The sequence below is a fragment of the Eptatretus burgeri genome, chromosome 10 (genome assembly GCF_056783735.1).
Source record: "Eptatretus burgeri isolate ZD-2024b chromosome 10, Ebu_testis_v1, whole genome shotgun sequence".
Classification (NCBI taxonomy): domain Eukaryota; kingdom Metazoa; phylum Chordata; class Myxini; order Myxiniformes; family Myxinidae; genus Eptatretus; species Eptatretus burgeri.
The window spans coordinates 105,602,662-105,630,432 of record NC_140970.1 but is presented as its reverse complement, the minus strand read 5'-3'; the positions used below and the strand labels follow the sequence as shown (position 1 = coordinate 105,630,432).

At 44.0% G+C, this 27,771-nt stretch overlaps 1 protein-coding gene across 2 annotated transcripts in view; it reads left to right on the top strand.

The window, feature by feature from the left end:
• The first annotated feature begins 6,307 nt into the window (after positions 1-6,307).
• LOC147019368 (rho guanine nucleotide exchange factor 17-like) overlaps positions 6,308-27,771 on the top strand; it is a 223,311-nt gene continuing 201,847 nt past the window's right edge. The window contains exon 1 of one of the 2 annotated variants that reach the window (XM_085899824.1): positions 6,308-8,235. In XM_085899824.1, the coding sequence (XP_085755950.1) occupies positions 6,910-8,235 (1,326 nt within the window). In that variant the 5' untranslated portion in view covers positions 6,308-6,909. The remainder of the gene's footprint in view (positions 8,236-27,771) is intronic. The other variant, XM_085899823.1, reaches the window with a different exon arrangement.

Genomic DNA, 27,771 nt, shown 5'->3' with positions numbered 1-27,771 from the left:
GGGGCAACTTTGAGAAGGGGCAGTGAGGGGGTAGATTGAAGGGAGAAGGGTGAGAGGGGAGAGTTGAGGGAGAAGGGTGAGGGGAAGAGTGTGAAGGTTGCTTTGAGAGTGAGGGGAGACGAGAGCAGGCACGGCCAATGGGCAGGAGGGCGATGGGAAAGGTGGGGAGAGGGAAAGAATGAGACTTGGTAGAGGTATGGTGAAGAAGGGAATGGGCAGGGGAGGTACAACATTTGAGGGGTTGAGAAGAGGGGAAGGTGTGCTGAGAGGAAGGAAGGTGCATGTTTGTGATGAGTGTACTGATTGAGAGAGTGAGGTGAGATACCTGTAAGGTTAGAATGGAGCCCACAGATGTTCGAACACCACACACTTTGGGACAACAGAGGAGGAGCTGATATTGAAGCAGAAGACGGTGAAGAGGTGCAAAGAGCAGAGGTAGGATGAAGGGCAAGATGGGAGGGGTAAGTAGAGGGGATAACAGGTGAGGGGTTAGGAGGAGGTATATTTAAAGAGGTGGGGTGACTTGGCACTGAAGTTGGAAAAAAAAAGTTTGATGGAACACGAACATCCATTGCAAAGTGGGATTTTAATTTTTTTTAAGTCAGAGATGTGATTAAAGACATTACATGAGGGATGCAATGAAGGAGAATTAAGAGAATGGAGAGAAGAAATATTGTTACAGTGGGACATTTTAGACACGGGATGAAGGAAAGGTAAAATTGAGAGGTCTGTTGAAATTGAGAGCAGTCTGTTTCTTGTCAGGTCAGATTAGATCTGTGACTTGCTACAGGTACCGTGTAAACATGTATTTACCTGTTCCATGGGCGGGTTGTGGGCGACTGCACCGTCTCCCCCACCAAGTTTATTGGTTTGGAGGGTGTATGATATGGACACCCAGCAGGATGAAGAACAAAACCTGTCAAAGGGCGGAGGAGCTCCGTGTGAGCCAACAGCCATCCATATCTCATGCCCAACTGTCTGCAGACGTCCTCCTGCGGTTGGGTTACTATTTATAGGGAGGTTAGTGGCAGGATTTGCATTCCGGCCACCGTAAAACCCTTCGTTCTGCAAGACATTCCAAAAGCAGAAAAAAATCTGAAAACCCACTCCGTGGGAGTACCTCGTGTGCAGCTTCCCTTCGCAGGGCAGCTCACCCGATTACGTGATTGGGGGCAAAGCCTTCGGGACCCCCAATCTTTGGTGATAGGAGAAACCACAGGGTAACATTCCCGGGTCAGATTGTGGGAGAGTTTGTCGGGGTGGTGCTGAGGTGTCGTCCACCATATGGCGGTCTCCTTGGGTGAACCTGAGGTGGTCCCTTTGGGTGGGTGCCTGGAATGTCCTTTCCCGAAGAGAGGATGATCAACTGTTTCTCTTATCATCTGAGCTCAAGCATTTGGACATCCGTATTGCAGCACTCTTTGGTTGTAGACCGGATTGCGGTGAGATCATGGTGGGTGGTTACTCCAAGCAAGAAGTCATGGACTTTGGGGTGCTGGTTCATGGTTTCAGCCCCACAAGCTCATCGCTGGACTTGGTATTCCAATGGTGTGGCAAAGGAGATTGATGCATGTTAAAATGGACTGTATTATTTGTAATGGATGTTAAAATGGACTGTATTATTTGTAATGGATGTTAAAATGTACTGTATTATTTGTAATGGATGTTAAAATGTACTGTATTATTTGTAATGGATGTTAAAATGGACTGTATTATTTGCAATGGATGTTAAAATGTACTGTATTATTTGTAATGGATGTTAAAATGTACTGTATTATTTGTAATGGATGTTAAAATGTACTGTATTTGTAATGGATGTTAAAATGTACTGTATTTGTGATGGGTGTTAAAATGTACTGTATTATTTGTAATGGATGTTAAAAGGTGCTGTATTATTTGTAATGGATGTTAAAATGTACTGTATTATTTGTAATGGATGTTAAAATGTGCTGTATTGTTTGTAATGGATGTTAAAAGGTGCTGTATTATTTGTAATGGATGTTAAAATGTACCGAATTATTTGTAATGGATGTTAAAATGTACTGTATTATTTGTAATGGATGTTAAAATGTACTGTATTATTTGTAATGGATGTTAAAATGTACTGTATTATTTGTAATGGATGTTAAAATGTACTGTATTATTTGTAATGGATGTTAAAATGTACTGTATTATTTGTAATGGATGTTAAAATGTACTGTATTATTTGTAATGGATGTTAAAATGTACTGTATTATTTGTAATGGATGTTAAAATGTACTGTATTATTTGTAATGGATGTTAAAATGTACTGTATTATTTGTAATGGATATTAAAAGGTGCTGTATTATTTGTAATGGATGTTAAAATGTACTGAATTATTTGTAATGGATGTTAAAATGTACTGTATTATTTGTAATGGATGTTAAAATGTACTGTATTATTTGTAATGGATGTTAAAATGTACTGTATTATTTGTAATGGATGTTAAAATGTACTGTATTATTTGTAATGGATGTTAAAATGTACTGTATTATTTGTAATGGATGTTAAAATGTACTGTATTATTTGTAATGGATGTTAAAATGTACTGTATTATTTGTAATGGATGTTAAAATGTACTGTATTATTTGTAATGGATGTTAAAATGTACTGTATTATTTGTAATGGATGTTAAAATGTACTGTATTATTTGTAATGGATGTTAAAATGTACTGTATTATTTGTAATGGATGTTAAAATGTACTGAATTATTTGTAATGGATGTTAAAATGTACTGTATTATTTGTAATGGATGTGAAAAGGTGCTGTATTTGTAATGGATGTTAAAATGGACTGTATTATTTGTAATGGATGTTAAAATGGACTGTATTATTTGTAATGGATGTTAAAATGTACTGAATTATTTGTAATGGATGTTAAAATGTACTGTATTATTTGTAATGGATGTTAAAATGTACTGTATTATTTGTAATGGATATTAAAAGGTGCTGTATTATTTGTAATGGATGTTAAAATGTACTGAATTATTTGTAATGGATGTTAAAATGTACTGTATTATTTGTAATGGATGTGAAAAGGTGCTGTATTTGTAATGGATGTTAAAATGGACTGTATTATTTGTAATGGATGTTAAAATGGACTGTATTATTTGTAATGGATGTTAAAATGGACTGTATTATTTGTAATGGATGTTAAAATGTACTGTATTATTTGTAATGGATGTTAAAATGTACTGTATTATTTGTAATGGATGTTAAAATGGACTATTATTTGTAATGGATGTTAAAATGTACTGTATTATTTGTAATGGATGTTAAAATGTACTGTATTATTTGTAATGGATGTTAAAATGTACTGTATTATTTGTAATGGATGTTAAAATGTACTGTATTTGTAATGGATGTTAAAATGTACTGTATTTGTGATGGGTGTTAAAATGTACTGTATTATTTGTAATGGATGTTAAAAGGTGCTGTATTATTTGTAATGGATGTTAAAATGTACTGTATTATTTGTAATGGATGTTAAAAGGTGCTGTATTATTTGTAATGGATGTTAAAATGTACTGTATTATTTGTAATGGATGTTAAAATGTACTGTATTATTTGTAATGGATGTTAAAAGGTGCTGTATTATTTGTAATGGATGTTAAAATGTACTGAATTATTTGTAATGGATGTTAAAATGTACTGTATTATTTGTAATGGATGTTAAAATGTACTGAATTATTTGTAATGGATGTTAAAATGTACTGTATTATTTGTAATGGATGTTAAAATGTACTGTATTATTTGTAATGGATGTGAAAAGGTGCTGTATTTGTAATGGATGTTAAAATGTACTGTATTATTTGTAATGGATGTTAAAATGTACTGTATTATTTGTAATGGATGTTAAAATGTGCTGTATTGTTTGTAATGGATGTTAAAATGTACTGTATTTGTGATGGGTGTTAAAATGTACTGTATTTGTGATGGGTGTTAAAATGTACTGTATTATTTGTAATGGATGTTAAAATGTACTGTATTTGTAATGGATGTTAAAATGTACTGTATTATTTGTAATGGATGTTAAAAGGTGCTGTATTTGGAATGGATGTTAAAATGTGCTGTATTATTTGTAATGGATGTTAAAATGTACTGTATTTGTAATGAATGTTAAAATGTGCTGTATTATTTGTGATGGGTGTTAAACTGTTCTGTATTGTTTGTAACAGATGTTAAAATGTGCTGTATTATTTGTAATGGATGTTAAAAGGTGCTGTATTATTTGTAATGGATGTTAAAATGTACTGTATTATTTGTAATGGATGTTAAAATGTACTGTATTATTTGTAATGGATGTTAAAATGTACTGTGTTGTTTGTGATGGGTGTTAACATGTACTGTGTTATTTGTGATGGGTGTTAAACTGTTCTGTATTATTTGTGATGGGTGTTAAAATGTGCTGTATTGTTTGTGATGGGTGTTAAAATGTGCTGTATTGTTTGTGATGGGTGTTAAAATGTGCTGTATTGTTTGTGATGGGTGTTAAAATGTGCTGTATTGTTTGTGATGGGTGTTAAAATGTGCTGTATTGTTTGTGATGGGTGTTAAAATGTGCTGTATTGTTTGTGATGGGTGTTAAAATGTGCTGTATTGTTTGTGATGGGTGTTAAAATGTGCTGTATTGTTTGTGATGGGTGTTAAAATGTGCTGTATTGTTTGTGATGGGTGTTAAAATGTGCTGTATTGTTTGTGATGGGTGTTAAAATGTGCTGTATTGTTTGTGATGGGTGTTAAAATGTGCTGTATTGTTTGTGATGGGTGTTAAAATGTGCTGTATTGTTTGTGATGGGTGTTAAAATGTGCTGTATTGTTTGTGATGGGTGTTAAACTGTTCTGTATTGTTTGTGATGGGTGTTAAAATGTGCTGTATTGTTTGTGATGGGTGTTAAAATGTGCTGTATTATTTGTGATGGGTGTTAAAATGTGCTGTATTGTTTGTCATGGATGTTAAAATGTGCTGTATTTGTAATGGGTGTTGAAATGTACTCTATTCACCTCTCCTCAATTGTTTGGCATTCATACGATTTGGTTTTAACCTTTTCCATTCGCCCGAGATCAATGCAAGTGAAGCTTTTACAACTGACCCATTTGGTGCTGAAATTGTGAATGAAACCATCGTTGGTGCGGATTCTGTATTCAGTTTGGATCGAGGTTGAAGGGCAACCGAGGAGGGTTGTGATTATGTTCATGGCTTGTTTACATCCGTGCTGGATTAATGAGAGACATATGTTCTTATTCAAACCCTGGTTGATGTCCTTACCACCCGCCCACCTCCTCTTTTTCATTGCTCTCCTCAGAGAAATTGAGTCAATAAAGTGATAACATTTACTCAACGTGCCGTTGATAAAGTGCAGGCATTATGGGCCAAAAGGCCTTCTCAAACTTCAAACTGCCTTGTGTTCGGAGAAAACCTCAAGGTTTGGTATCCGAGGATGGCCTTAACCAGCCGCTGTCCGACAGCAAGTGCATTCCTGAAATGCCTCGTGGGCTGCTCGCAGTACGCCTCAAGTCTCAAGACCATATAAAGCAGACCAAACGTCACGGCTCCTCGGGCAACGCGTGACCACTACCAGACAGCTCGCATTCCTGTCATAGCGTGCCTGTGCGTTCAACTCTCTGAGCGGTTTGGAGAGTGTGGCTCTGCCTCGAGCTCAGCACCGGCCGTGCTCCACTCGCTCATCATCACAAGGTCCAGGTCAGGACTCGATCCACCGTGCTCCACTCGCTCATAATCATCACAAGGTCCACGTCAGGACTCAGGACCCACTGCGCTCCACTCGCTCATCATCACAAGGTCCACATCAGGACTCAGGACCCGCCACGTTCCACTCGCTCATCATCATAAGGTCCAGGTCAGGACTCAGGACCTGCCGCGCTTCACTCGCTCATCATCATCACAAGGTCCAGGTCAGGACTCAGGACCTGCCGCGCTCCACTCGCTCATCATCATCATCACAAGTTCCAGGTCAGGACTCGGGACCTGCCGCGCTCCACTCGCTCATCATCATCACAAGGTCCAGGTCAGGACTCAGGACCTGCCGCGCTCCACTCATTCGTCACAAGGTCCATGAACACTGTCCTGATGAGCCGTGAGTGATGTGTGCGCTTCACGTTGTCATCGGTTTAGACCTTGATGCGGGTTTAAGAGTGAATCCCAACGTTTTGGTTTGCTCATCCAAGGGAGGATAGAGTGATGGTGAGCGACCAATCTTCAAATCTTGGATTGCCACTTTGAGCGAGCCAAGGCTCCCTTCCAGGTGACATCGTCAGGTTTTCCCTCTTTTTAGTCGTAGTACACTCTTTTTTTTTTTTACGTTCAAATTTTGCTTTAGTTTTGAGCTTTGTTTACTGTTATTTTCTACATATTGGCTCGTCTCATTAATTTTTCCCGTCATCTCGCTGTGTACTTCAGTTAACATCAATAACGTTTTTGGCGGTGTATAGGTGGTGCGCTTTCGCTTGTCTTACTGGACCATTCATCAATCGTTGGTTGTGTGAAAGTGTTTTCGCGTATGTTAAATATTCCCCGTTAATTGGATGTTGTCACATGAACCGAGCTGGAGATCAACGATTTTTGGACGAGGAGAGATCATCCGAGTTTGGTGAAGGATCTACTGAGTTTGGTGGGACTATGCCCGGTCCCCCCGGTCCAAATTACAAGGCTGACAACTTACCTCGTCAGCCGGGACGGGTCCACGCGATGGCCAAGTGCTCTCCAGCTCGTCCACGGCACGACCGGTGACATCATCGATTTCGTGTGCACCCCCCGCAGCGAGGCAACAGGCACAAGGATCGACTCAGTTGGGAGCGCTTGCTTTGGACCATAAAAGGACAACGGAAGGGACGGGACCGTGGAGCCGTGATTTGGGGGGGGGGGGTCATGACGAGCCTGGATCTCACCTGCGAGACTCTGACTTTACTCAATCACCTGCAGAGAGATCTGGCAAGTCTGAGGCTCTGCGCCGAGGTGCCGGAATCCCGAGAGGCCGACTCTCCTTCCTTCGGGAGCAACACTCCCGAACTCCGGTGCAGGACCGGCCGACTCCGGCAGCTCACCACGGCACTGCGTCGCTCACGATCATTCTCAATCGGCGGCAGCGACCTCGCCGGGAGTCCCGTCGTGCGGAGCAGCTCGTTCCGGTCACTGGGTCGCGCCCGGGACAGGGAGCAGGTCAGTCTGAAGGATGCCTGTTTGGAAACGACGAGCAAAGATGTGAATGATGAAGCGGGTGCGCAGCAAGGCGGGTGCCGTGGGGTGGGGGTTACGAGGGAGAACCGCATCGGTAAGCAACATGAGAGCGGCAGAGCGCGAAAGCAAAAGAGCAAAGCGGAGCAGGAGCCGAGCCAAGGAGCAGGGAGAAGGCGACGGTGCGACCGCGGAGGTCGTGAGCATCCCGGGGAGCTCGGTCGCTTCCACAGTGACCCTGCGCTGCGCCGGCTGAGCTCGGTGAGCGAGGAAGCCGAGGGCTTGCAGGCTCTCGCCTCGGGGTCCAGCGGGACGACTGGTTCTTCCACGGGTACGACCCTGTCGGAGTGCAGCGACGAAGATTCTCCGCTCGGCAGCGGCGGTTCCAGCCCCCGAGGCGTCACTGTGGAGGTGGTCGCGCCGGGCGAAATCCCTCTTCGAGTAGTTGCTCCTTGTCGTCCGGACGGGGACATGCGGACCGAAGGCTCTGCACAAATCCCGACCACCAAAACCGCTGGAGATCCAGTCGACAGACCGCTCGAATTCCGAGCACGCTCACGTTCTGACACGCTCTTGCCATCCTGGCCGACGGGCTCTCGAATCCCGGGTCGCGATTCGCCGCATCCGAGGAATACACAAACGAGCGAGTCCCTCTCGGAGCACGTCCTCGTGTCCCACGCTCCGGACCATGGACTACCCTGCGCAGCCCGTAAAGGTTCGGCCGATCCGATGCGGTCTTTGCACGAAACCAAGTCCGCGTCTCTCCCAGGCCGTGCAAAGCCGAGTGCTGAGGGCGGTCGTGCTCGACATGCTTTCCTCTCTCAGGTGCCTTCACTTGAAGATGTTCGGAGGCAGTTCCGCATCAAGGTCGCCCGTGCAGTCCCAGCTCCCACCCCGAGCCCGAGCCTGGCTCCCGCTTCGACGATCGAGCCCAGAGCTGACCAGGGCAGAAAGGACGGAGCGGGAGTGATGTGCACGACGAGCGATGCAGATCGCGAGGTCAAGCCACCGGGTCCAGAGGTAAGATGTGCACGTTGCTTGAAATGCTCACACACCCCATGCTCCATGTGGACCTTTGCAAAGCCACGTGGTCATTGCGCGTCACCACCCCTTTTGGGTGGTGGTCCGTAATCCTGGTTCGTGGAGTTGTCTACCGCAGGTGTGTCCGTTTATACACATTATCTGCTTGCTGAGCAAAGTCAGCAACTTTGATTACCTGGCGAGCGATGTTTGTGAGGTTGACTCGAGATGTTGGCATGCAGGAAATTCCTTTCCTTCACCACATTCATTCCCGTGAACAGGTCCATTGATTCCTCGCGTGCCGAGCAGTGGACGAGCGAGAGATTTAACCGGTCCGGGATAAACTGGGTTTGTCCCTCCTCACGAGACGCACACCTTTGTTTAACCGGTCCGGGATAAACTGGGGTTGTGCCTCTTCACAAGACGCACACCTTTGTTTAACCGGTCCGGGATAAACTGGGGTTGTTCCTCCTCACAAGACGCACACCTTTGTTTAACCGGTCCAGGATAAACTGGGTTTGTGCCTCCTCACGAGACCTTTGTTTGTGCACGCAACATTTGTCTGGAGCTTTTCACCTGGCTGGTGCGAGATTGTGCGTTTCTGTATTCATAGAAGGCATTCCTGGCCATCGGACCATCTGGCCTTGATTTGTTGGGCTGCAGCTCCGTCCCAAGGGGCACAGTTGAAGCAGCCTTACGTGTTTCTTCAGCAGAGGCCCCTGGCAGGGAAGTTTGTCATTTTGGCCTCCAGTCCGCAATCTGGAAACCCCTACACACCAAAAGCCTTCACATCACTACGGCTGGCAACGCGAGGCCCTTGCATACCTGTTTGATATAAGGCTGAGTGTTGGAAGGTTTGAGCCAAAATATAACAGTTTTGTTGCCATATAAAATATTTCACTGAGAAATTTGAAAGGATACAATTATTTTTAAGATGTGAGTGTGAGTGGAGTTCTGAATGGCTGGCATTTGGTCTGCTGTACCAACCTCTGATTTTTGTTATTCACTGGATTTTTTTTTTCTTCCAACTACTGAATAATGAATGATGACAACCATCAATGTGTAGCACACTCTTGACAATGTCTGTGCTACCGCAGCAGTCTCTTGACAAGGGTTCTGTTGGGTGGTTTGTTGTTCCCTTCCCAGGAGTCAGGGCAGGGTTTTCTAATTTGTTGGTGATGATGCTGAAACTCGTGTGGAGCATGTTCCATTCGAAGAGAGCAAGAGACGAGCCAACATAAGTACAAACGGAGAAACGATCACCGCAGTTATTGACTTATCTGGAATTGGAATTCCACATGAGTTAATGTCATCATGCACCGACCGTCCATCCGTCCGTCTCCTATTTCGACTTCTCCGGGCAAACCGGGCTGGGCCGATCTGCCTGAAATTTGACGGACAGCAAGGTTCCGCTCCTGACTGGTTAAGGGGATTGTAAAGCTCGTTCATGTCACTTGACTTAAAGAAGGTCAAAATGGCAGAGTTAGTAAATTCCATCAAAAATCTTCTTCTCCAGACCCACCAGTCAGAATGCTACCAAATTTGGGTTACAACTCGCAACAAGGCCAGGGCGCAGATAAACTCCAGGTCCAGTAGCCCTACTTTTTTTTTGTAATCAGCCAATGGCATCAAAAGGGGCCTGAAGAGTGACGTCATAGCCGTGCAGCAACAGCTTGAATGGGAACCATAGTTATTGTGGTGGCCTGGGGATGTAAACTTGTAAGCATGTTTTCTTTTTAAGTAAAATTTTCAAATCTGTAAGTTGTATCTGCTTCATAACATAATTTTAAGCATTTCAAGGAAGGAGTGGCAATTTCAAGATGGTTAACTAGAACTGTTGTGTTCCTGGATGGAAATTGGACTCGCACAAACATGGGATACATGAGAAATATCCATGGATGAGAGGAGTCGGGTTCGCAACATCTCCTGTTAATACAATTAGCGAGCAGCGGCAGTGGATAAAACACACCGCATGCCCATGTTTCTCCTTTTTGCAATAGATGTAAAAAAATCTAGTAGATGCAAAAAATATCTAGTATAATTTCTCTTGTCGAACCAAAAAAACCTATTTATAATGACACCACACTCACAGCCCATACAGCTCCCAATCTCACAACCCCCTCCCCCCCCCCATTTGTAACATGATTAATAGTAAATGTCATCATTTTAAACTCACCCTGTGCATCCACAAGCGCCAGATATAACATCTCCATCGGTGTTAAGAAGGACCCAAACCAGATACAGTGTCTTCCTCTGGGATGTCTGCCTGAATGCTGGGAATGATGGCATCAACCTTGGAATTGCAGACCTCCATTAAATAAATCACCAATCACCAAGCCATGTTCACACAAGGTAATCCCACGCGATGGTCTGGTGAAGGGTTTGAGTAGTACGCACCCGTCCACAGTCTGGGCCTTGCACCGGTCCACATCGTTGGGAGTTTGCAGTACGGGCTGAAGATGTCAACTTTTTGGGAAAGTTGTGAAAGTTCTCCAACCCTTTTATTGTGCAGAGATGCCCCTTTTTTTCTAAAGTACTTTTCCAAACCTTGACAGCTTTGTGAGCAGTTCCATGGAAGAATCCTTGTCTTTCACACACAATGGGCTAGTCTCCACTGGGGGTCCCCAGTTCTTTTGGGTACAAGTCTTTGATAAAAAAAAACTATGGCATTCAGGTTGAGAGGGGGAATACATCCGGTAACAAGCTCGCCCAGTTCCTGTCACTCAATTTAGGTAATAGGTGGGAGGCCTTCCAAAGGAGAGGAGTTTAAATTTTATAGACCAAGAGGGTTGTACAATATTTTTGGGGGGGGAAACCATAAGATCCGGAAAAGGAGGGGCAGGTGGCACTTCCTCCCCATGTAGGTGTTCTTGTCACGAAACCTTTTCAAAGCACCACATAGCACAAGAGAGACATATGTTGCTGACCTAATGCTTACAGCTTCTGCCAGAGCAGCAGCACTCGCACAGTTTCCTGCCACGTTCAACAAATCGTACACTCTCTGAACGTTATTCCCAACAAATTTCTCAACAAAACTTTCATCCTTCAGAATACTTTTGAATAATGGGTTGTTAAAGTGGGTTTCATGCAAGAATATTTATTTTGAGGACAACATTTTCCAGCGGCTTACTTTAAATGCTTGCCAAGTTTTCATCATGCTGGAGTAAGAGTATTGCGTGAGGTCCAGGTGTTGGACATCAATCGGACAACAATCCTGCGAGTAGCCCAGGGCATCAGCTCGGCTCAAAAGAGAGTTGGCCAGATACCTCCAAGGCAGACACGAAGATCCATGTAGCAGGTGCTTCATCACAGTCATATGAAAGGCCATAATCTTCCTGATCAAGTCTGTGTGGCCTTGACCTCCTTTATCCAAGCGAAGACTCAGCACTCCTTGACAGCACTCCATGTTGCAACAACTCCTGGGTTCTTATTAATGTGTCGTGCTTTTTGGACAAAAGCATGTTAGTTGGAAGGAAAAAAAAAAAAGTCATTTAAGTTTACTCATTTTTCGAAGTAGTTTGAAGTGTCTTGAAGAACTTGAAGTATCAAGACTACTCTGGTCGTGGTTGGAGAAGGAAGACCAAGAGGTGGGGGAAAGGAAGAGAAGGAATAAGAGGAGAAGGAGAGTGAGTAACATCAACATCGTGATGTAGCAATTTTAGAGGTACCAGGTGACTCAAAGGAGGAACCAGCCGGTAAAACAGAAGCAAAATGGGGCCTGTGTTGTCGAGCGAGTCTCCACGACCGTCTGCGCAATTGAGAGAGGGACCGGTGAAGCAATAAAAACTTTTGTTCCGAGTTCAGTGGTGCTTCGAAAAGGCGAAAGAGATCTTTTTTTTTTTTTGGTGCTGAAATTTATAACAGCAGCTGTTGCATTTGAAGCTTCTGTGTCTATATTGGTCGTATTAACTGAGATAGGGAGTCGCTGCGGTGAGGACCCTTTGGAACAGTTTGATTCGGCATATCCTGAGGGCACGATTTGTTTTTTACATGGCCAAGTTTCCCACAACCATACACGTACAAGGGTTTCTGTCATGGCGTTCCCCATGTAAGTATGTCTCTCTATTTTGAAGGGATGTACTACATGAAACGTAACACCTGGAGGCAACATCATGCATAAAATTCAACGGAACGACATATTATGTGCTTTAACTTGTTACTTTGAATACAAAACGGCATCATTGGTATTACCTCCACCACCAAAGGTGAAGGAGGTTATGTTTTCACCGCTTTTCTGTCTGTTTGTAACTTGCAAAATCGAAGATTTTTTCAAGTCTTATTGGTCACTGGCCAGTCGATTTTGTTATTCTGTCTGTCTGTTTGTCTGTCAGTCGCCGACGGGTCAAAATTTTAAACCAATCTTCACGAAATTTCACCAAATGGTAGAGTTTGTCATAAGGAAGAAGCCTGTTATTTTTGAGGTCAAAAGGTCAACATCGGCCAAAGGTCAACAACTTCGGTGAGATTTCTAAAATCCTCAATTTTCATCCCATTGACTTGAAATTTGAAGAGGATTTTTGCTTATCATGTCACTGAATTCAACCAGCCAATTATTTTTGAGGTCAACTTAGGCCAAATGGTCAACATGGGCCAACTTTCTAAAATTGTCAGTTTTCATCCGAGTCACTGTAAATTTGAAGAGGATTTGCATATTTGGTGTCTGAATTCAAGCACCAATTATTTTTGAGGTTGACATAGACCTAACGGTCAACATCTAAGGTGTTATTTCTGAAATCCTCCATTTTCATATGATTGACTTGAAATGTGAAGAGGATTTACATATTTGGTCATTGAATTCAAGCACCAATTATTTTTGAGGTCAAATTTGTTTTTTTGGATATTGCAAGCACCATGCTCTGCACGGCGTCTTCTTGTTCGTTTGTTTGTTTGTCTTTGTGCATGATATCTCAAAAAGTTGCAGACAGTGCCGGATGAAATTTTGTGGGTAGGTTGGGTCTGTGACAAGGATGAACTGATTATATTTTGGTGAAGATCTGGATCTGGCTACTCTAATTTTTCAAGTGTTTCTTCACCATTGAGATATAGGGTAAGCCTGGCATTGGCTTATCGGTTAAGGTGGCTGGCTTGGGATATTATGGTCCTGAGTTTCAGCCCTGTTGGCTGCTGAATTTACACGAGGTGGGGTTGACTCAGCCTATCATTCTTCCGAGGTTGGAAAAATGAGTGCCAGTGTACTGGTATAGGGGCACAGCATCAGCCGCATAGTCGCACCGCAACACAATGATAGCTACCCGGCAGCCAAGCTGCCATACGTAAGTAGAAGTAAAAGAAATGGGATCAAAAAGCGATGGAGGGCATGATATCTGAAAAAGTTGTGGACGGATTCGGATGAAACTTGGTGCACATGTTGGGTGTGTGACGAGGACTAACTGTTTCGATTTTCATGAAGATCTGCATCGAGATCTGGATAGGAGGATTATTTAAATTTTTTCTAGTGATTCTTCACCATTGAGAGAAAGGTCCAAAAACGATTTATAGCATGATATCTTAAAAATGTATTGGGCCTGATATGTTCTCGTGGATTGGGCATTGCTTGGGAGGTATGTGCTCTACTGAGTGCCCTTATAGTTGGAGATATAACCGTACCACCTTTTTTTCAATTTCGTTACAATTTGGTCGTTTTTAACAAAAGGTGGCAAATTGGAAATCACCATTTATGTACCAGGGGTGTCTATGGGGGAAACAGGAATATAAATATTGGGGTCAAAAAAAAAAAAAAACCCCTGTGCTCCACGACTTGGGCAACCATCGGGACTTCAGAAACGAAAAAAAAACAATTTGTTTGCTCATACGCGAAATTGCCTTGACATTTTCAATCTCGATGATCTCACCGACAGCAATTATCAACTTCTCTACGTCGATCTTTGATGGAGTAACTCAAACTAACCCGTGTTTCCGGGTTAGCACTTCAACCAACAGTTCGGGGATCATCTGAGCTCCTCGTTTCCACTTCATATAGCTGAGTTGTTTTTTTAGAACCTTTGTAAAAGTTTTTTTTTGTTGTAAACAAATCGGTTTTTTTAGATCTTCGTGGAGGATCTCTAAGTCTTCATCTTCTTGTTGTGGACTTTTTTGTTTCACAGCCTACAGTTTTCATCGAAACTTCCTGAAACTTGGCACATATATGTAAAAATACCCTGCGCAGACAGTAACCATCTCCAATTTAGAAAATTCCTCTGAGAAAAAAAGTTATGACATCAAAATATCTCCGCTAATGGAAATCGCCGAAAAAATTATATCCGAAACTAGGCAAGCTTTTTGAATTCTGTTTGCGGGAATCGAACAGGGCATCAGCAGAGATGAATTACCGCACGTACAGTATGATACATCATTATGACGTTATATCAATTTTTATGACATCATTCCTATTTTTTGACAATTTTTGTTTCACAACCCAGAGTTTTCATCGGATCTTCGTGAAACTTGCCATGTATATGCAGAAAGCGCACGCGCAGGCAGTAACCATCTCCGATTTTGGAAATTCTTCCTAGGAAAAAAGTTGACGTGATAATATCGCCGCTAATGGAAATCGCCGACACCATTATCTCCGAAACTAGGCAAGCTGTTTGAATTTTGTTTGCGGAAATCAAGCCGAGCATGAACACATAATTTATCGCAAACCTGATACATCACAATGACGTCATTTTCGTTTTTTTTAATGACGTCATCATTAAGAGGACGAGGATCTTACCTCATTTGAGCTTGTTTTAACTGGATTTGTCATGTTTTATGTCATTGTTTGTCGTCTTGGTGTTGCTATTGTATCCTGTGCTATATTTAATTTTAATTCATCTGTTTTCTTCTTCCAAGGTATCTTCCTTCTCCCTCCCCAACATTATCCTATTTCCTTTCCTCGTTTCAAAAAATCAAAATGAACAAAAAAAAAACTTTTCTTTTTCATTCCATAACGACTCTTTCTACTTTTTTTTCCTTCTGCTTCTGATTCTACATTTCCCGTGCCTCCCTCTTTTTTTCAATATCTCCAAACTGAATCGACATACAATATAAAAATGCTCCTTCCTCATTGAAAAGCATTTCAAACAAATTTGAAAATACATTTCAACCCTTAATTGTCTCTCCTTTAGAAATGCGGCACATGTTTTCCTTCGACACCACGAGATGTCTCTTCTTATTCTCTGTTTTCTTCTTCACAAGGATTATTATTTTTCAAAGGTGTTTGTCCACTCGGTGCTTGGTCCAACAATCATCCCCCTGCACATACAGCGCAGTGTTTCTCCATGTGTTCAACAAGGGAGCTTGTCTCCCATCCCATGATCATGTCAAAGATGGCACTCTGGAATCAGAATAAACATCCACCTCCATCCCACCTGTTCAAAGGTTCAAGTTAATGCCTCCTCATTTCACCCTCCCAAACTTTACCCCACATCCCACACACACAATCCTTCCCCCTCCCCCCCCCCACACACACACACACAAACCTTCCCCCATACTCCTCACACTCAAACATTCCCCTCACCCCCCCCAAAACACGTCACCTTACTCATGCCTGCAAACCCCCCTCCTCCCATTCTGCACCTTCCTAAGGCCTCCTCCTCCCCCCCCCCCCCTATCTCTAACTGTGTGGACTTCAATCATCTGATGTCTCCACTTGAATCTGACAGATTTCTCAATCCAGGCCGCTGCTAATAAACCAGACATAATCTGTTTAACAGAATCCTTCCTCCCACAGGACATCCCCAACTCCATAGTGTCTCACCCTGGTGAAGGATCAAGTGGTAGATGGAGGTGGACAGCGAGGTATGGATATGGATATGTATATGGAGGTCAACAGCTTTGGATTTATAGCTGGATGGAAGCAGATGGCTAGGGATGGATAGGTAGACTCTGGCGGAAGGCTTGGGATGGATTGTTCGGGAGGTGGATGGTGAGAGATGGATAGGGAGACTGATGCAGATGAAAAGGTAGATGGAGGCGAACAGCTAGGGATGGATAGGTAGACTGAGGTGGATAGCTGGGGATGGATAGGTGGATGGAGGTGGACATTTGGGTACGGATAGGTAGAGGGAGGCGGATAGCTTGGGATGGATAGGTATACAGAGGCAGACAGCTGGGGACGGGTAGGTAGACAGTGCTGACAGCTGGGAATGGAAAGGTCGATGGAGGTGGACAGTTGGGGACAGAAAGGTAGATGGAGGTGGACAGTTGTGGATGGAAAGGTAGACGGAGGTGGACAGCTGGGGACGGAAAGGTAGATGGAGGTGGACAGTTGTGGATGGAAAGGTAGACGGAGGTGGACAGTTGGGGACGGATAGGTAGAGGGAGGTGGATAGCTGGGGATGGATAGGTAGACGGAGGCAGATAGCTGAGGATGGAGAGATAGACGGAGGCAGACAGTTGGGGACACATTGGTATATGGAGCCGGACAGCTGGGGATGGATAGGTAGACTGAGGTGGACAGCTGGGGATGGATAGGTAGACTGAGGCGGACATCTGGGGATAGATAGGTAGACAAAGGTGGACAGTTGGGGACAGATAGGTAGACGGAGCCGGACAGCTGGGGATGGATAGGTAGATGGAGGCGGACATCTGGGGATGGATAGGATGACGGAGGCAGACAGCTGGGGGTGGATAGGTAGATGGAGGAGGACAGCTGGGGGTGGATAGGTAGATGGACGTGGACAGCTGGGGTGGATAGGTAGATGGAGGTGGACAGCTGGGGGTGGATAGGTAGACTTAGGCGGACAGCTGGCGGTGGATAGGTAGACTGAGGCGGACAGCCTGGGATGGATAGGTCGACTGAGGCGGACAGCTGGGGATGGATAGGTCGACTGAGGCGGACAGCTGTGGATGGATAGGTCGACTGAGGCGGACAGCTGGGGATGGAGAGATAGACGGAGGCGGACAGTTGGGGACACATTGGTATACGAAGCCGGACAGCTGGGGATGGATAGGTAGACTGAGGCGGACAGCTGGGGATGGATAGGTAGACTGAGGCGGACAGCTGGGGATGGAGAGATAGACGGAGGCGGACAGCTGGGGATGGAGAGATAGACGGAGGCGGACAGTTGGGGACAGATTGCTATACAGAGCCGGACAGCTGGGGATGGATAGGTAGACTGAGGTGGACATCTGGGATGGATAGGATGACGGAGCCGGACATCTGGGGATGGAAAGGTAGACTGAGGTGGACATCTGGGGATGGATAGGTATACGGAGCCGGACAGCTGGGGATGGATAGGTATATGGAGCCGGACAGCTGGGGATGGAGAGGTAGACAAAGTCGGACAGTTGGGGATAGATAGGTGGACAGAGCCGGACAGCTGGGGATGGATAGGTAGACGGAAGCGGACAGCTGGGGATGGATAGGATGACGGAGGCGGATAGCTGGGGGTGGATAGGATGACTGAGGTGGATAGCTGGGGGTGGATAGGTATATGGAGGTGGACTGCTGGGGATGGATAGGATGACTGAGGTGGATAGCTGGGGGTGGATAGGTATATGGAGGCGGACTGCTGGGGGTGGATTGGTAGATTGAGGCGGACTGCTGGGGGTGGATTGGTAGATTGAGGCGGACAGCTGGGGATGGATAGGTAGATCAAGGCGGACAGCTGGGGATGGATAGGTAGACAAAGGCGGACAGCTGGAGATGGATCGGTATACAGAGGCGGACAGCCCGGATGGACAGGTAGACTGAGGCGGACAGTGAGATATGGAGAGGGAGGCGGATGGCAAGAGATTGATAGGGAGGTGGGCGACACGATATGGAGGCGGATGGCTCGAGATGGATATGGAGGCAGATGGTTAGAAATGGATATGGAGGCAGATGGCTCGAGATGGATATGGAGGAAGATGGCTGGAGATGGATATGGAGGAAGATGGCTGGAGATGGATATGGAGGAAGATGGCTGGAGATGGATATGGAGGAAGATGGCTGGAGATGGATATGGAGGCAGATGGTGAGAGATGGATATGGAGGCAGATGGTGAGAGATGGATATGGAGGCAGATGGATATGGAGGCAGATGGTGAGAGATGGATATGGAGGCAGATGGCTGGAGATGGATATGGAGGCAGATGGCTGGAGATGGATATGGAGGCAGATGGCTGGAGATGGATATGGAGGCAGATGGTGAGAGATGGATATGGAGGCAGATGGCTGGAGATGGATATGGTGAGAGATGGATATGGAGGCAGATGGCTGGAGATGGATATGGAGGCAGATGGCTGGAGATTGATATGGAGGCAGATGGCTGGAGATGGATATGGAGGCAGATGGCTGGAGATGGATATGGAGGCAGATGGCTGGAGATGGATATGGAGGCAGATGGCTGGAGATGGATATGGAGGCAGATGGCTGGAGATGGATATGGAGGCGGATGGCTGGAGATGGATATGGAGGCGGATGGTGAGAGATGGATATGGAGGCGGATGGTGAGAGATGGATATGGAGGCGGATGGTGAGAGATGGATATGGAGGCGGATGGTGAGAGATGGATATGGAGGCGGATGGTGAGAGATGGATATGGAGGCAGATGGTGAGAGATGGATATGGAGGCAGATGGCAGGAGAAGGATATGGAGGAAGAATGTGAGAGATGGATATGGAGGCGGATGGTGAGAGATGGATATGGAGGCGGATGGTGAGAGATGGATATGGAGGCGGATGGTGAGAGATGGATATGGAGGAAGATGGCTGGAGATGGATATGGAGGCAGATGGTGAGAGATGGATATGGAGGCAGATGGATATGGAGGCAGATGGTGAGAGATGGATATGGAGGCAGATGGCTGGAGATGGATATGGAGGCAGATGGCTGGAGATGGATATGGAGGCAGATGGCTGGAGATGGATATGGAGGCAGATGGCTGGAGATGGATATGGAGGCAGATGGTGAGAGATGGATATGGAGGCAGATGGCTGGAGATGGATATGGTGAGAGATGGATATGGAGGCAGATGGCTGGAGATGGATATGGAGGCAGATGGCTGGAGATGGATATGGAGGCAGATGGCTGGAGATGGATATGGAGGCAGATGGCTGGAGATGGATATGGAGGCAGATGGCTGGAGATGGATATGGAGGCAGATGGCTGGAGATGGATATGGAGGCAGATGGCTGGAGATGGATATGGAGGCGGATGGCTGGAGATGGATATGGAGGCGGATGGTGAGAGATGGATATGGAGGCGGATGGTGAGAGATGGATATGGAGGCGGATGGTGAGAGATGTATATGGAGGCAGATGGTGAGAGATGGATATGGAGGCAGATGGCAGGAGAAGGATATGGAGGAAGAATGTGAGAGATGGATATGGAGGCGGATGGTGAGAGATGGATATGGAGGCGGATGGTGAGAGATGGATATGGAGGCGGATGGTGAGAGATGGATATGGAGGCGGATGGTGAGAGATGGATATGGAGGCGGATGGTGAGAGATGGATATGGAGATGGACGGCTAGGAATGGATAAGGAGGCTGATACAAATGGCGGAGGATGGATAGGTAGAATGAGGTGGATGGCGAGATATGGACGGGGAGATGTAGAGCGTGAGATTGTTTGCGAGACTGATGCAGACGGCGAAGGATGGAGAGGTAGATGGAGGCGGACAGCAAGGGATATATATATATATATATATATATATATATATATATATATATATATATATATATATATATATATATATATATATATATATATATATATATATATATATGTATATATATATATATATATATGTTGTTCGTCTTTCGGCTGCTCCCGTTAGGGGTCGCCACAGCGGATCATCCGTTATGATCTGCATACTGATTTGGCATAGGTTTTACGCTGGATGCCCTTCCTGACGCAACCCTGGTCGCCTCTTACGACACAGGGACAAGGATTGGGTTTCGCCATGATTCCAGGCTGCCCTACACCCTCTCATCGTGCGGCCTAGCGCAGAGCTCCTGTCCTCGAGCGATCCTCCAACCCAAGCCTTCGAGTAGCCGGATTACAGGCGCACGCCACGACACCCGATATATATATATATATATATATATATATATATATATATATATATATATATATATATATATATATATATATATATATATATATATATATATATATATATATATATATATATATATATATATATTCAGGTGAACAGCTCAGTATTTATAGGTATATGGAAGTAGATGGCTTGGGATGGATAGGTGGATGGAGGCGGACAGCTCGGGATGGATAAGTAGACTGAGGTGGACGGATAGGGATGGGAGCAACTGATATTCCAACAGTACATAATTTATAGACATTCATGTAGTCTTCACGGACTGACGGACGGTTTCACAGCTTCGCCGCCTCACGGACCATGCTTCTTGTTTATATAAATAGATAGATACATAACGTGGCCAAAAGTATGCGGACACCCATTCTAATTAGTGGATTCGGCTATTTCAGGCACACCCATTGCTGACAGGTGTATAAAATGAAACACACAGCCATGCAATCTCCATAGACAAACATTGACAGTAGATTGGGCCACATTGAAGCTCAGTGACTTTCATCGTGGCACCGTCATCGGATGTCACCTTTCCAACAAGTCAGTTCATCAAATTTCTGCCCTGCTCGAGCTTCCCCGTTCAACTGTAAGTGCTGTTATTGTGAAGTGGAAATGCCGAGGAGCAAAAACAGCTCAGCCGCGAAGTGTTAGGCCACACAATCTCACAGAATGAGACCGCAAAGTGTTGAAGTGCGTCGTGTGGAAAAATTGTCTGTCATCGGTTGCAACACTCACTACTGAGTTCCAAACTGACTCTGAAAGCAATGTCAGCACAAGCACTGTTCGTCGAGTGTTTCATGAAATGAGTTTAAATGGCCGAGCAGCCGCACACAAGCCTAAGATCACCATGTGCATTTCCAAGCATTGGCTGGAGTTGTGTTAAGTTCACCGCCATTTGACTCTGGAGCAGTGTAAACATGGTCTCTGGAGTGATGAATCACGCTTCACCATCTGGCAGTCCGACGGACGAATCTGGGTTTGGCGGATGCTGGGAGAATGCTACCTTCCCGAATGCATTGTGCCAACTGTAAAGTTTGGTGGAGGAGGAATAATGGTCTGGGGCTGTTTTTCATCGTTCAGGTGAGGCCCCTTCGTTCCAGTGAAGGGAAATCTTAACACTACAGCATACAATGACATTCTAGATGGTTCTGTGCTTCCAAATTTGTGGCAACAGTTTGAGGAAGGCTCTTTCCTGTTTCAGCATGACAATGCCCCCATGCACAAAGTGAGGTCCATACAGAAATGGTTTGTCGAGATCCGTGTGGAAGAACTTGACTGGCCTGCACAGAGCCCTGACCTCATCCCCATCAAACACCTTTGTGTTGAATTGGAACACCGACTGTGAGCTAGACCTAATCACCTAACATCAGTGGCCTCCGTCACTAATGCTCTTGTGGCTGAATGGAAGCAAATTCCCGCAGCAATGTTCCAACATTTAGTGGAAAGCCTTCCCAGAAGAGTGAAGGCTGTTATAGCAGCAAAGGTGGGGGGGGACCAACTCCATATTAATACTCATGATTTGGGAATGAGATGTTGGACGAGCAGGTGACCATATAGTTTTGGCCATGTAGTGTATATGTCATATTCTCTTTGTGTATAGATTCATTTTAATTTACATGTTTTTATAACTGTTTATCTGTGTTGTGTTTTCATACCTGTGAAGGAAGGAAGGAAGGGATGTTGCATCATCCTTTGGATGGGTTTTTAATCCGATTCTTGTCTGCTCATCTTGCCCATGAATGGATGCTAAAATCCCTACGGTGCCTTTCTTAAAGAGGAGAGAAATGTGTTGCGGAACTTCGGCCAAATTCTAAAATTTCCCCCAAATCTACAGGGACTATGCCATGCCTCAATAAGGTCGTAACGAGCTTTGTAAATTCGTGTTTAAATCGTTTTCATGCGTACATTCACGAGAGACAGATGAAAGTGATTGTAAAAATGTTGATCATCTTGCAGATTACTCTCAAGGAAGAGAACAAGTTTCCCAGATAGTCTGTTTAAGTAACACACTGAAATAATTTTGTTTACATTCTTGCAACGACAAATGCATACGATCGTGTGTCGTATGGTGTTGTTGCTGTGTTATTGATTGCTATTGTAAACATGACAAGTACATCAACAACAATGTTTTCCAATGTGCTTTAAAAACAGTTTGTCACGCTTTGATAACATTGAGGAGGCCAATCAGCCAGAAGAGGAAAGGAGTATGGGGGAGGGCGAGGGCAGCCAGCACAGTGAGATAGTTTCTCAGGTTCCTGAGGCTGGAGCAGGATGTAGTGGGCTTAAGAGGGAGGATACGGTAAGAGCCAGGGCAGACATTTGTGAGAAAGACGACGAGTAGAAGAGATTGTGCACACCTATGTCAACCTAACGCAAGAGCAAGTGAAATATAATGGACAGGATGAGTGTGCTGCGTATGAGTGGGAGAGCGTGTGTGCTTTCGGTGCCAGAAGGAGAGCAGCAAGAGAGAGGAGGAGGAGGAGGAGGAATAGAACGACCTCGTAGTCGCTCTTTCACCACGTCTCCAAATATCCCGGTCAGCTTCTGTTCAAGTCTGTTGATGTGCCAATGCAGGTAACACGCTGATGTTGGCTGAATGGTTGCCTGATGTCAGCACCTCCATTGGCACAGTGTTTGCCATTGTCCCATCTCTTTTATGCCATGTGACCGCCGTCATTCTGAACATTCTACTAATGTTGATAAATCAATGTCACTTTTACCGAAGTTTCATCACATTGCCAACTGTTGGAATTGTCAGAAGAGAATTTCCAATGTTGGCTCTTGGACGATTCCAACTTTTGCTAACACTGGGCTAAAGTCAGTGTCTCCACCTGGTATTTATCTTTTCGTTTACTTGTTTGGCAATATTGTCTGTGTATTTATCTGTGTTATTGTTTCCCATTTTGCCTTCCTTCTTGGTTTATGGTAAGTAACAAGGCAGTGTACAAGTGAAGTTTCAGTGTGCTGTGTGTAAGCCACGAGACTAAGTGTTCCACACACTGCGTCCGTGTCGCGTGTGGGTGGCAGGGCAGTAAAGCCATAGCTTTGTGCTTGACAGTGCCCCATTGTACTCCAAAACAATGGTGCCCTTTCCTGTTCTCACAAGCTGCAAATTAACTTGAGGTCACACTTATTACCTCCACCACCGAAGCTGGACAGACGTTATGGTTTTAACATAACGTTACGCGGACGAATTGTTTCGATTTTGATGAAGATTCAGATCCGTATTGGAGAAGTTTTTTTTTTAAGGATTCTTCACCATTGACAGATAGGGCCAAAAACAATATACAGCACAATATCTCAAAAGGTAATGGATGGGTTATGACAAAACTAGGAGGGGGGGTGAGTTGGGGAGGTGAACAAGAACAAGCGATTCGATTTTGGTTAAGAGTCAGATCCAGATCTGGCCTATCGGTGGGAAACAAAATGTAAACTGTTCAGCCTGGTGGAGGTTTGCGCTCCACCGAGAGTCGCTCTACTTTAATGTATGCCATTATCGAGGAGTAACATGAATCGGAAGACAACTCTGTCGTTTTACCGTACCTTGGCTCTGAATTTGTCCAGATTGTACATACGCAGAGAGGAGTGAGATCATACTTGCCGGGCATTCAAACAAGATTGAAAATCATTTCACACATGTTTTTAAGGACGTCACAAAGGTCACAAACAAGAGGCACAAATAACTGATGTGTAATGTATTAGATAAGGTGGTGTAATAGACGCTGCGTAAAATGGCGGAAAAAAACCCGGAATTAATTTTTTTATACCCCTTTAAACCTTTATTTAAATGGAATTATATACTTGAACACTGTATAACACAAATTGCCTTTTTAATACTTCGAAGAACCATTCTATATATCGATATGCAGCTTGAGAGGGCGTGGCGTGTGGGAGGGTGCAGTATCGGGGTGAAGAAGAGGCTGCTGATGTGGCTAAATGTACTCCATGATGCTGATCGACGCTGTGCTCTATCGTGATCAACAAAGCCTCCATCTCCTAAACTGTGACTCAACGTCGTCCTACGACAGTGTTTAAGTGTGGTGTATAAGAATGCTTCAGCAGTGCTAAGCTTCTGGATTTTTTTAAAAACAAATTTTAAAATTATTATTTAATTAAAATTGAAGTATATGCTTAACACCAGTATCACGTACTATGAACTCTGTCGTTAAATAATGTAGTTGTTTGATTTCTCATCCCTCCACCATAATAAATACACTGTACTGTACTATATATGTGTGTGCATATATATATATATATATATTTTTTTTTTTTTTTTATACGAGACGACTTGTGAACCCGTTGGGTTCCCATTGTGACAGCGGTTGATGAAAAAAAAAAAATCATTTCAAGAAGGAAAAAAAGATAGCTCCAGTGAACTATATTGCTGAGGTTGTTTGCATTGATCAAATTCTCCCAAAGAATACTTGACTGAATCAGGAATTGTTTTTAAATAATTTTTTCGTTGCCTGATTTGAACGAAACTTGATACTGCATACCGCAGGAGAATGGTGAGTAAAGTGGCCCTAAAATTTTTGCGCTATCGTGTACCGTTTTGACTATTTTGGGAACATACATGCATATATGTATGTATATTTTTGTATATATATATGTATATATTGTTACGATTCTGTAAAAATGGCACTCCCTGGGGCAATGGCACTCAACATACAGTGGTTCCTGTGACAGTTATTACCTCTGTCACCAAAGGTGAAGGAGGTCATGTTTTCACCCCTCTCTGTCTGTTTGTTACTTGCAAAATCAAAGATTTTTCAAATGCATTGGTCAGTCGATTTTGTTATTCTGTCACTGTTTGTTTGTTTATCTGTTTATCACCAACATGTCAGAATTTTAAACCGATCTTCACGAAACTTCACATGGTAGAGATTGTCGTAAGGAATAAGCCTATTATATTGTTTTTGCGGTCAAAAGGTCAACACAGGCCAATGGTGAACAAGTTTGGTGAGACTTCTAAAATCCTCAAATTTCATCCGATTGACTTGAAATTTGAACAGGATTTGCATATCAGGTCAAATAATTCAACCACCTATTACTTTGAGGTTATCTTCGGTCAAAAGGTCAACTTAGGCCGGAAGGTGGACCCAAAATAGTTCAAATTTTTTAATTGTTTCAAAAAGTTTCAATTTTCACCAGATTGACTTGAAATTTGAAGAACATTTGCACATGAGGTCGCTGAATTCAACCACCTATTAATTTTGAGATCAACATAGGCCTTCTACCGACTCCTCTCCAGCCTTGCCCCCCTGCTCTCTCTGCGATTTGTCCCCACCACATTTCCACAGGGCGCTCAAGGTCCGCCAACAACCCCCTTCTGGTAAAACTACCAAAATCACGAATCACTGCTCATCTTCACTCTTTCATTCCTCTTTTTTCCCGCCTTTGGAATAAACTTCCTCACTCTATTCTTTCCCATTCTTTCCTCCAGGCTTTCAAAACAGCTGTTCACCACCACCTCTTATCTTCCCCCATCCAAATCCTCGATCTTTTCTACCCCCGATAATCCACCCAAGCCCACTTCCTTCATTTCTCCTACTTTCCTTCCTGAAAGTCCCTGAAATGTCCATCTTCTCTTCGCCATGTTCCCCGTCCCATCCCCATCCCTCTCCCTTCCACAGTTCACCTAATGTGTCTGTTCCCCACTGTTTTGTCCCTTCCACTCCCGCCCCTCTTGTCTCATGCCTCCTTGCTGTGAGTTGTGTGTTCGCTCTCATACGAGCCTCGACCAAGGTATACAAAAAAAATAAAAATAAAAAAAAGGCCAAAAGGCCAATTTTAGCCAAATTTTCTAAAACCCTCAATTTTCATATGATTGACTTGAAATTTGAACACAATTTGCATGTGAGGTCCCTGAACTCAACCACCTATTACTTTTGATGTCAATTTAGACCAAAAGGTCAACATAGGCCAAATTTCTGAAATCCTCAATTTTCATCCGATTGACTTGAAATTTGAACAGGATTTGCATATCAGGTCAATGAATTCAGCCACCCATTGATTTTGAGGTAAACATAGGTCATAAGGTCAAAAAAGGCCAATTTGGGCCAAATTTTCGAAATCCTCAATTTTCATCCAATTGAGTTGAAATTTGAAGATGATTTACATATCAGGTCACTGAATTCAAGCACCTATTATTTTTGTGATCACCATAGGCAAAAAGGTCATCATAAACCAAAGTGTCAACAGACCAAATTTCTAAAATCCTCAATTTTGATCCAATTAACTTGAAATTTGAAGAGCATTTACATATCAGGTCACTGAATTCATCCAACTATTCATTTTGAGGTAAGCATATACCAAAAGGGCAATTTGGGAATTTTTTTTTTCTAAAATTCTCAATTTTAATCCAATTGACTTGAAATTTGAAGAGAATTTTCATGTCAGGTCGCTGAATTCAACTACCAATTAATTTGAAGGTCAAAAGGTCAACACAGGCCTAATTTCTAAAATTGATGGATCAGGCCAAAAACGAGATACTTTATATCACAAAATCTCAAAAAGTTGTGGATGAGTTGAATAGGTGACAAGAACAAGTGGATTGGATTTTGGTTTGGATCCAGCCCATCAGTGGGATACACAACGTGAACTGTTCCACCTGGCAGAGGTATTTGCTCCACCGAGTGCCATTCTACTTTGTGCTGTTTTGCCAAATTGTCACTTCTTGAGTGATTATTCATTCTGTCTGTTTGTTTGTCTGTCAATCGCCTACAGGTCACAATTTAAAACAGATCTTCACGAAACTTCACAAAGTTGTAGAGGTAGTCTCAACTGAGAAGCCTTTTGATTTTGAGGTCAAAGGTCATCTTGAGGTCGAATTTCTAAAATCGTGTCATTTTTCTAAATCTAAAATGTCATTTTTCATCCGATTGACTTGAAATTTTTATTTTTTGTATCGGTTGTCAAGGCTCGCATGAGAGCTAACATACAACGCACAGCATGGGGGACATTAGACAAGAAGGGTGTGGAAAGGGCATAACAGGAAGGAACATAGACATTCGGAGATCTGTCGAAGGGAGAGGGATGGTGCGGGGCACATGGGGAATACAAGATGGACATGACAGGAACTTTCAGGTAGGAAAGCAGGGAATTTGAAGGAGGTGGGTTTGGGTGGATGAACGAGGATTTGGATGGGGGACAATAAGAGTTGGTGGTGAACAGCTGTTTTGAAGGCCTGGAAGGAAGAATGGGATTGAACAGAGTGAGGGAGTTTATTCCCAAGGCTGGAAAAAAGAGGAATGAAAGAGTGAAGGTGAGCAGTGATTCTTGATTTTGGTAGTTTTACCAGAAGGGGATTGTTGGCGGACCTTGAGCGCCCTGTGGGAATATGGTGAGGACAAATCGCAGACAGAGCAGGGGGGTGAGACCGGAGAGGAGATGGTAGAAGACAGAAAGGCCACCGACCTGCCTGTTGTGAAAGAGTGAGAGGGCCAAAGACGCAGCCTCATCGGGGGAGATGCCAATGATCCGAAATGCCTTGGCTTCCACTGTGTGAAGCCGAGAAAGGTG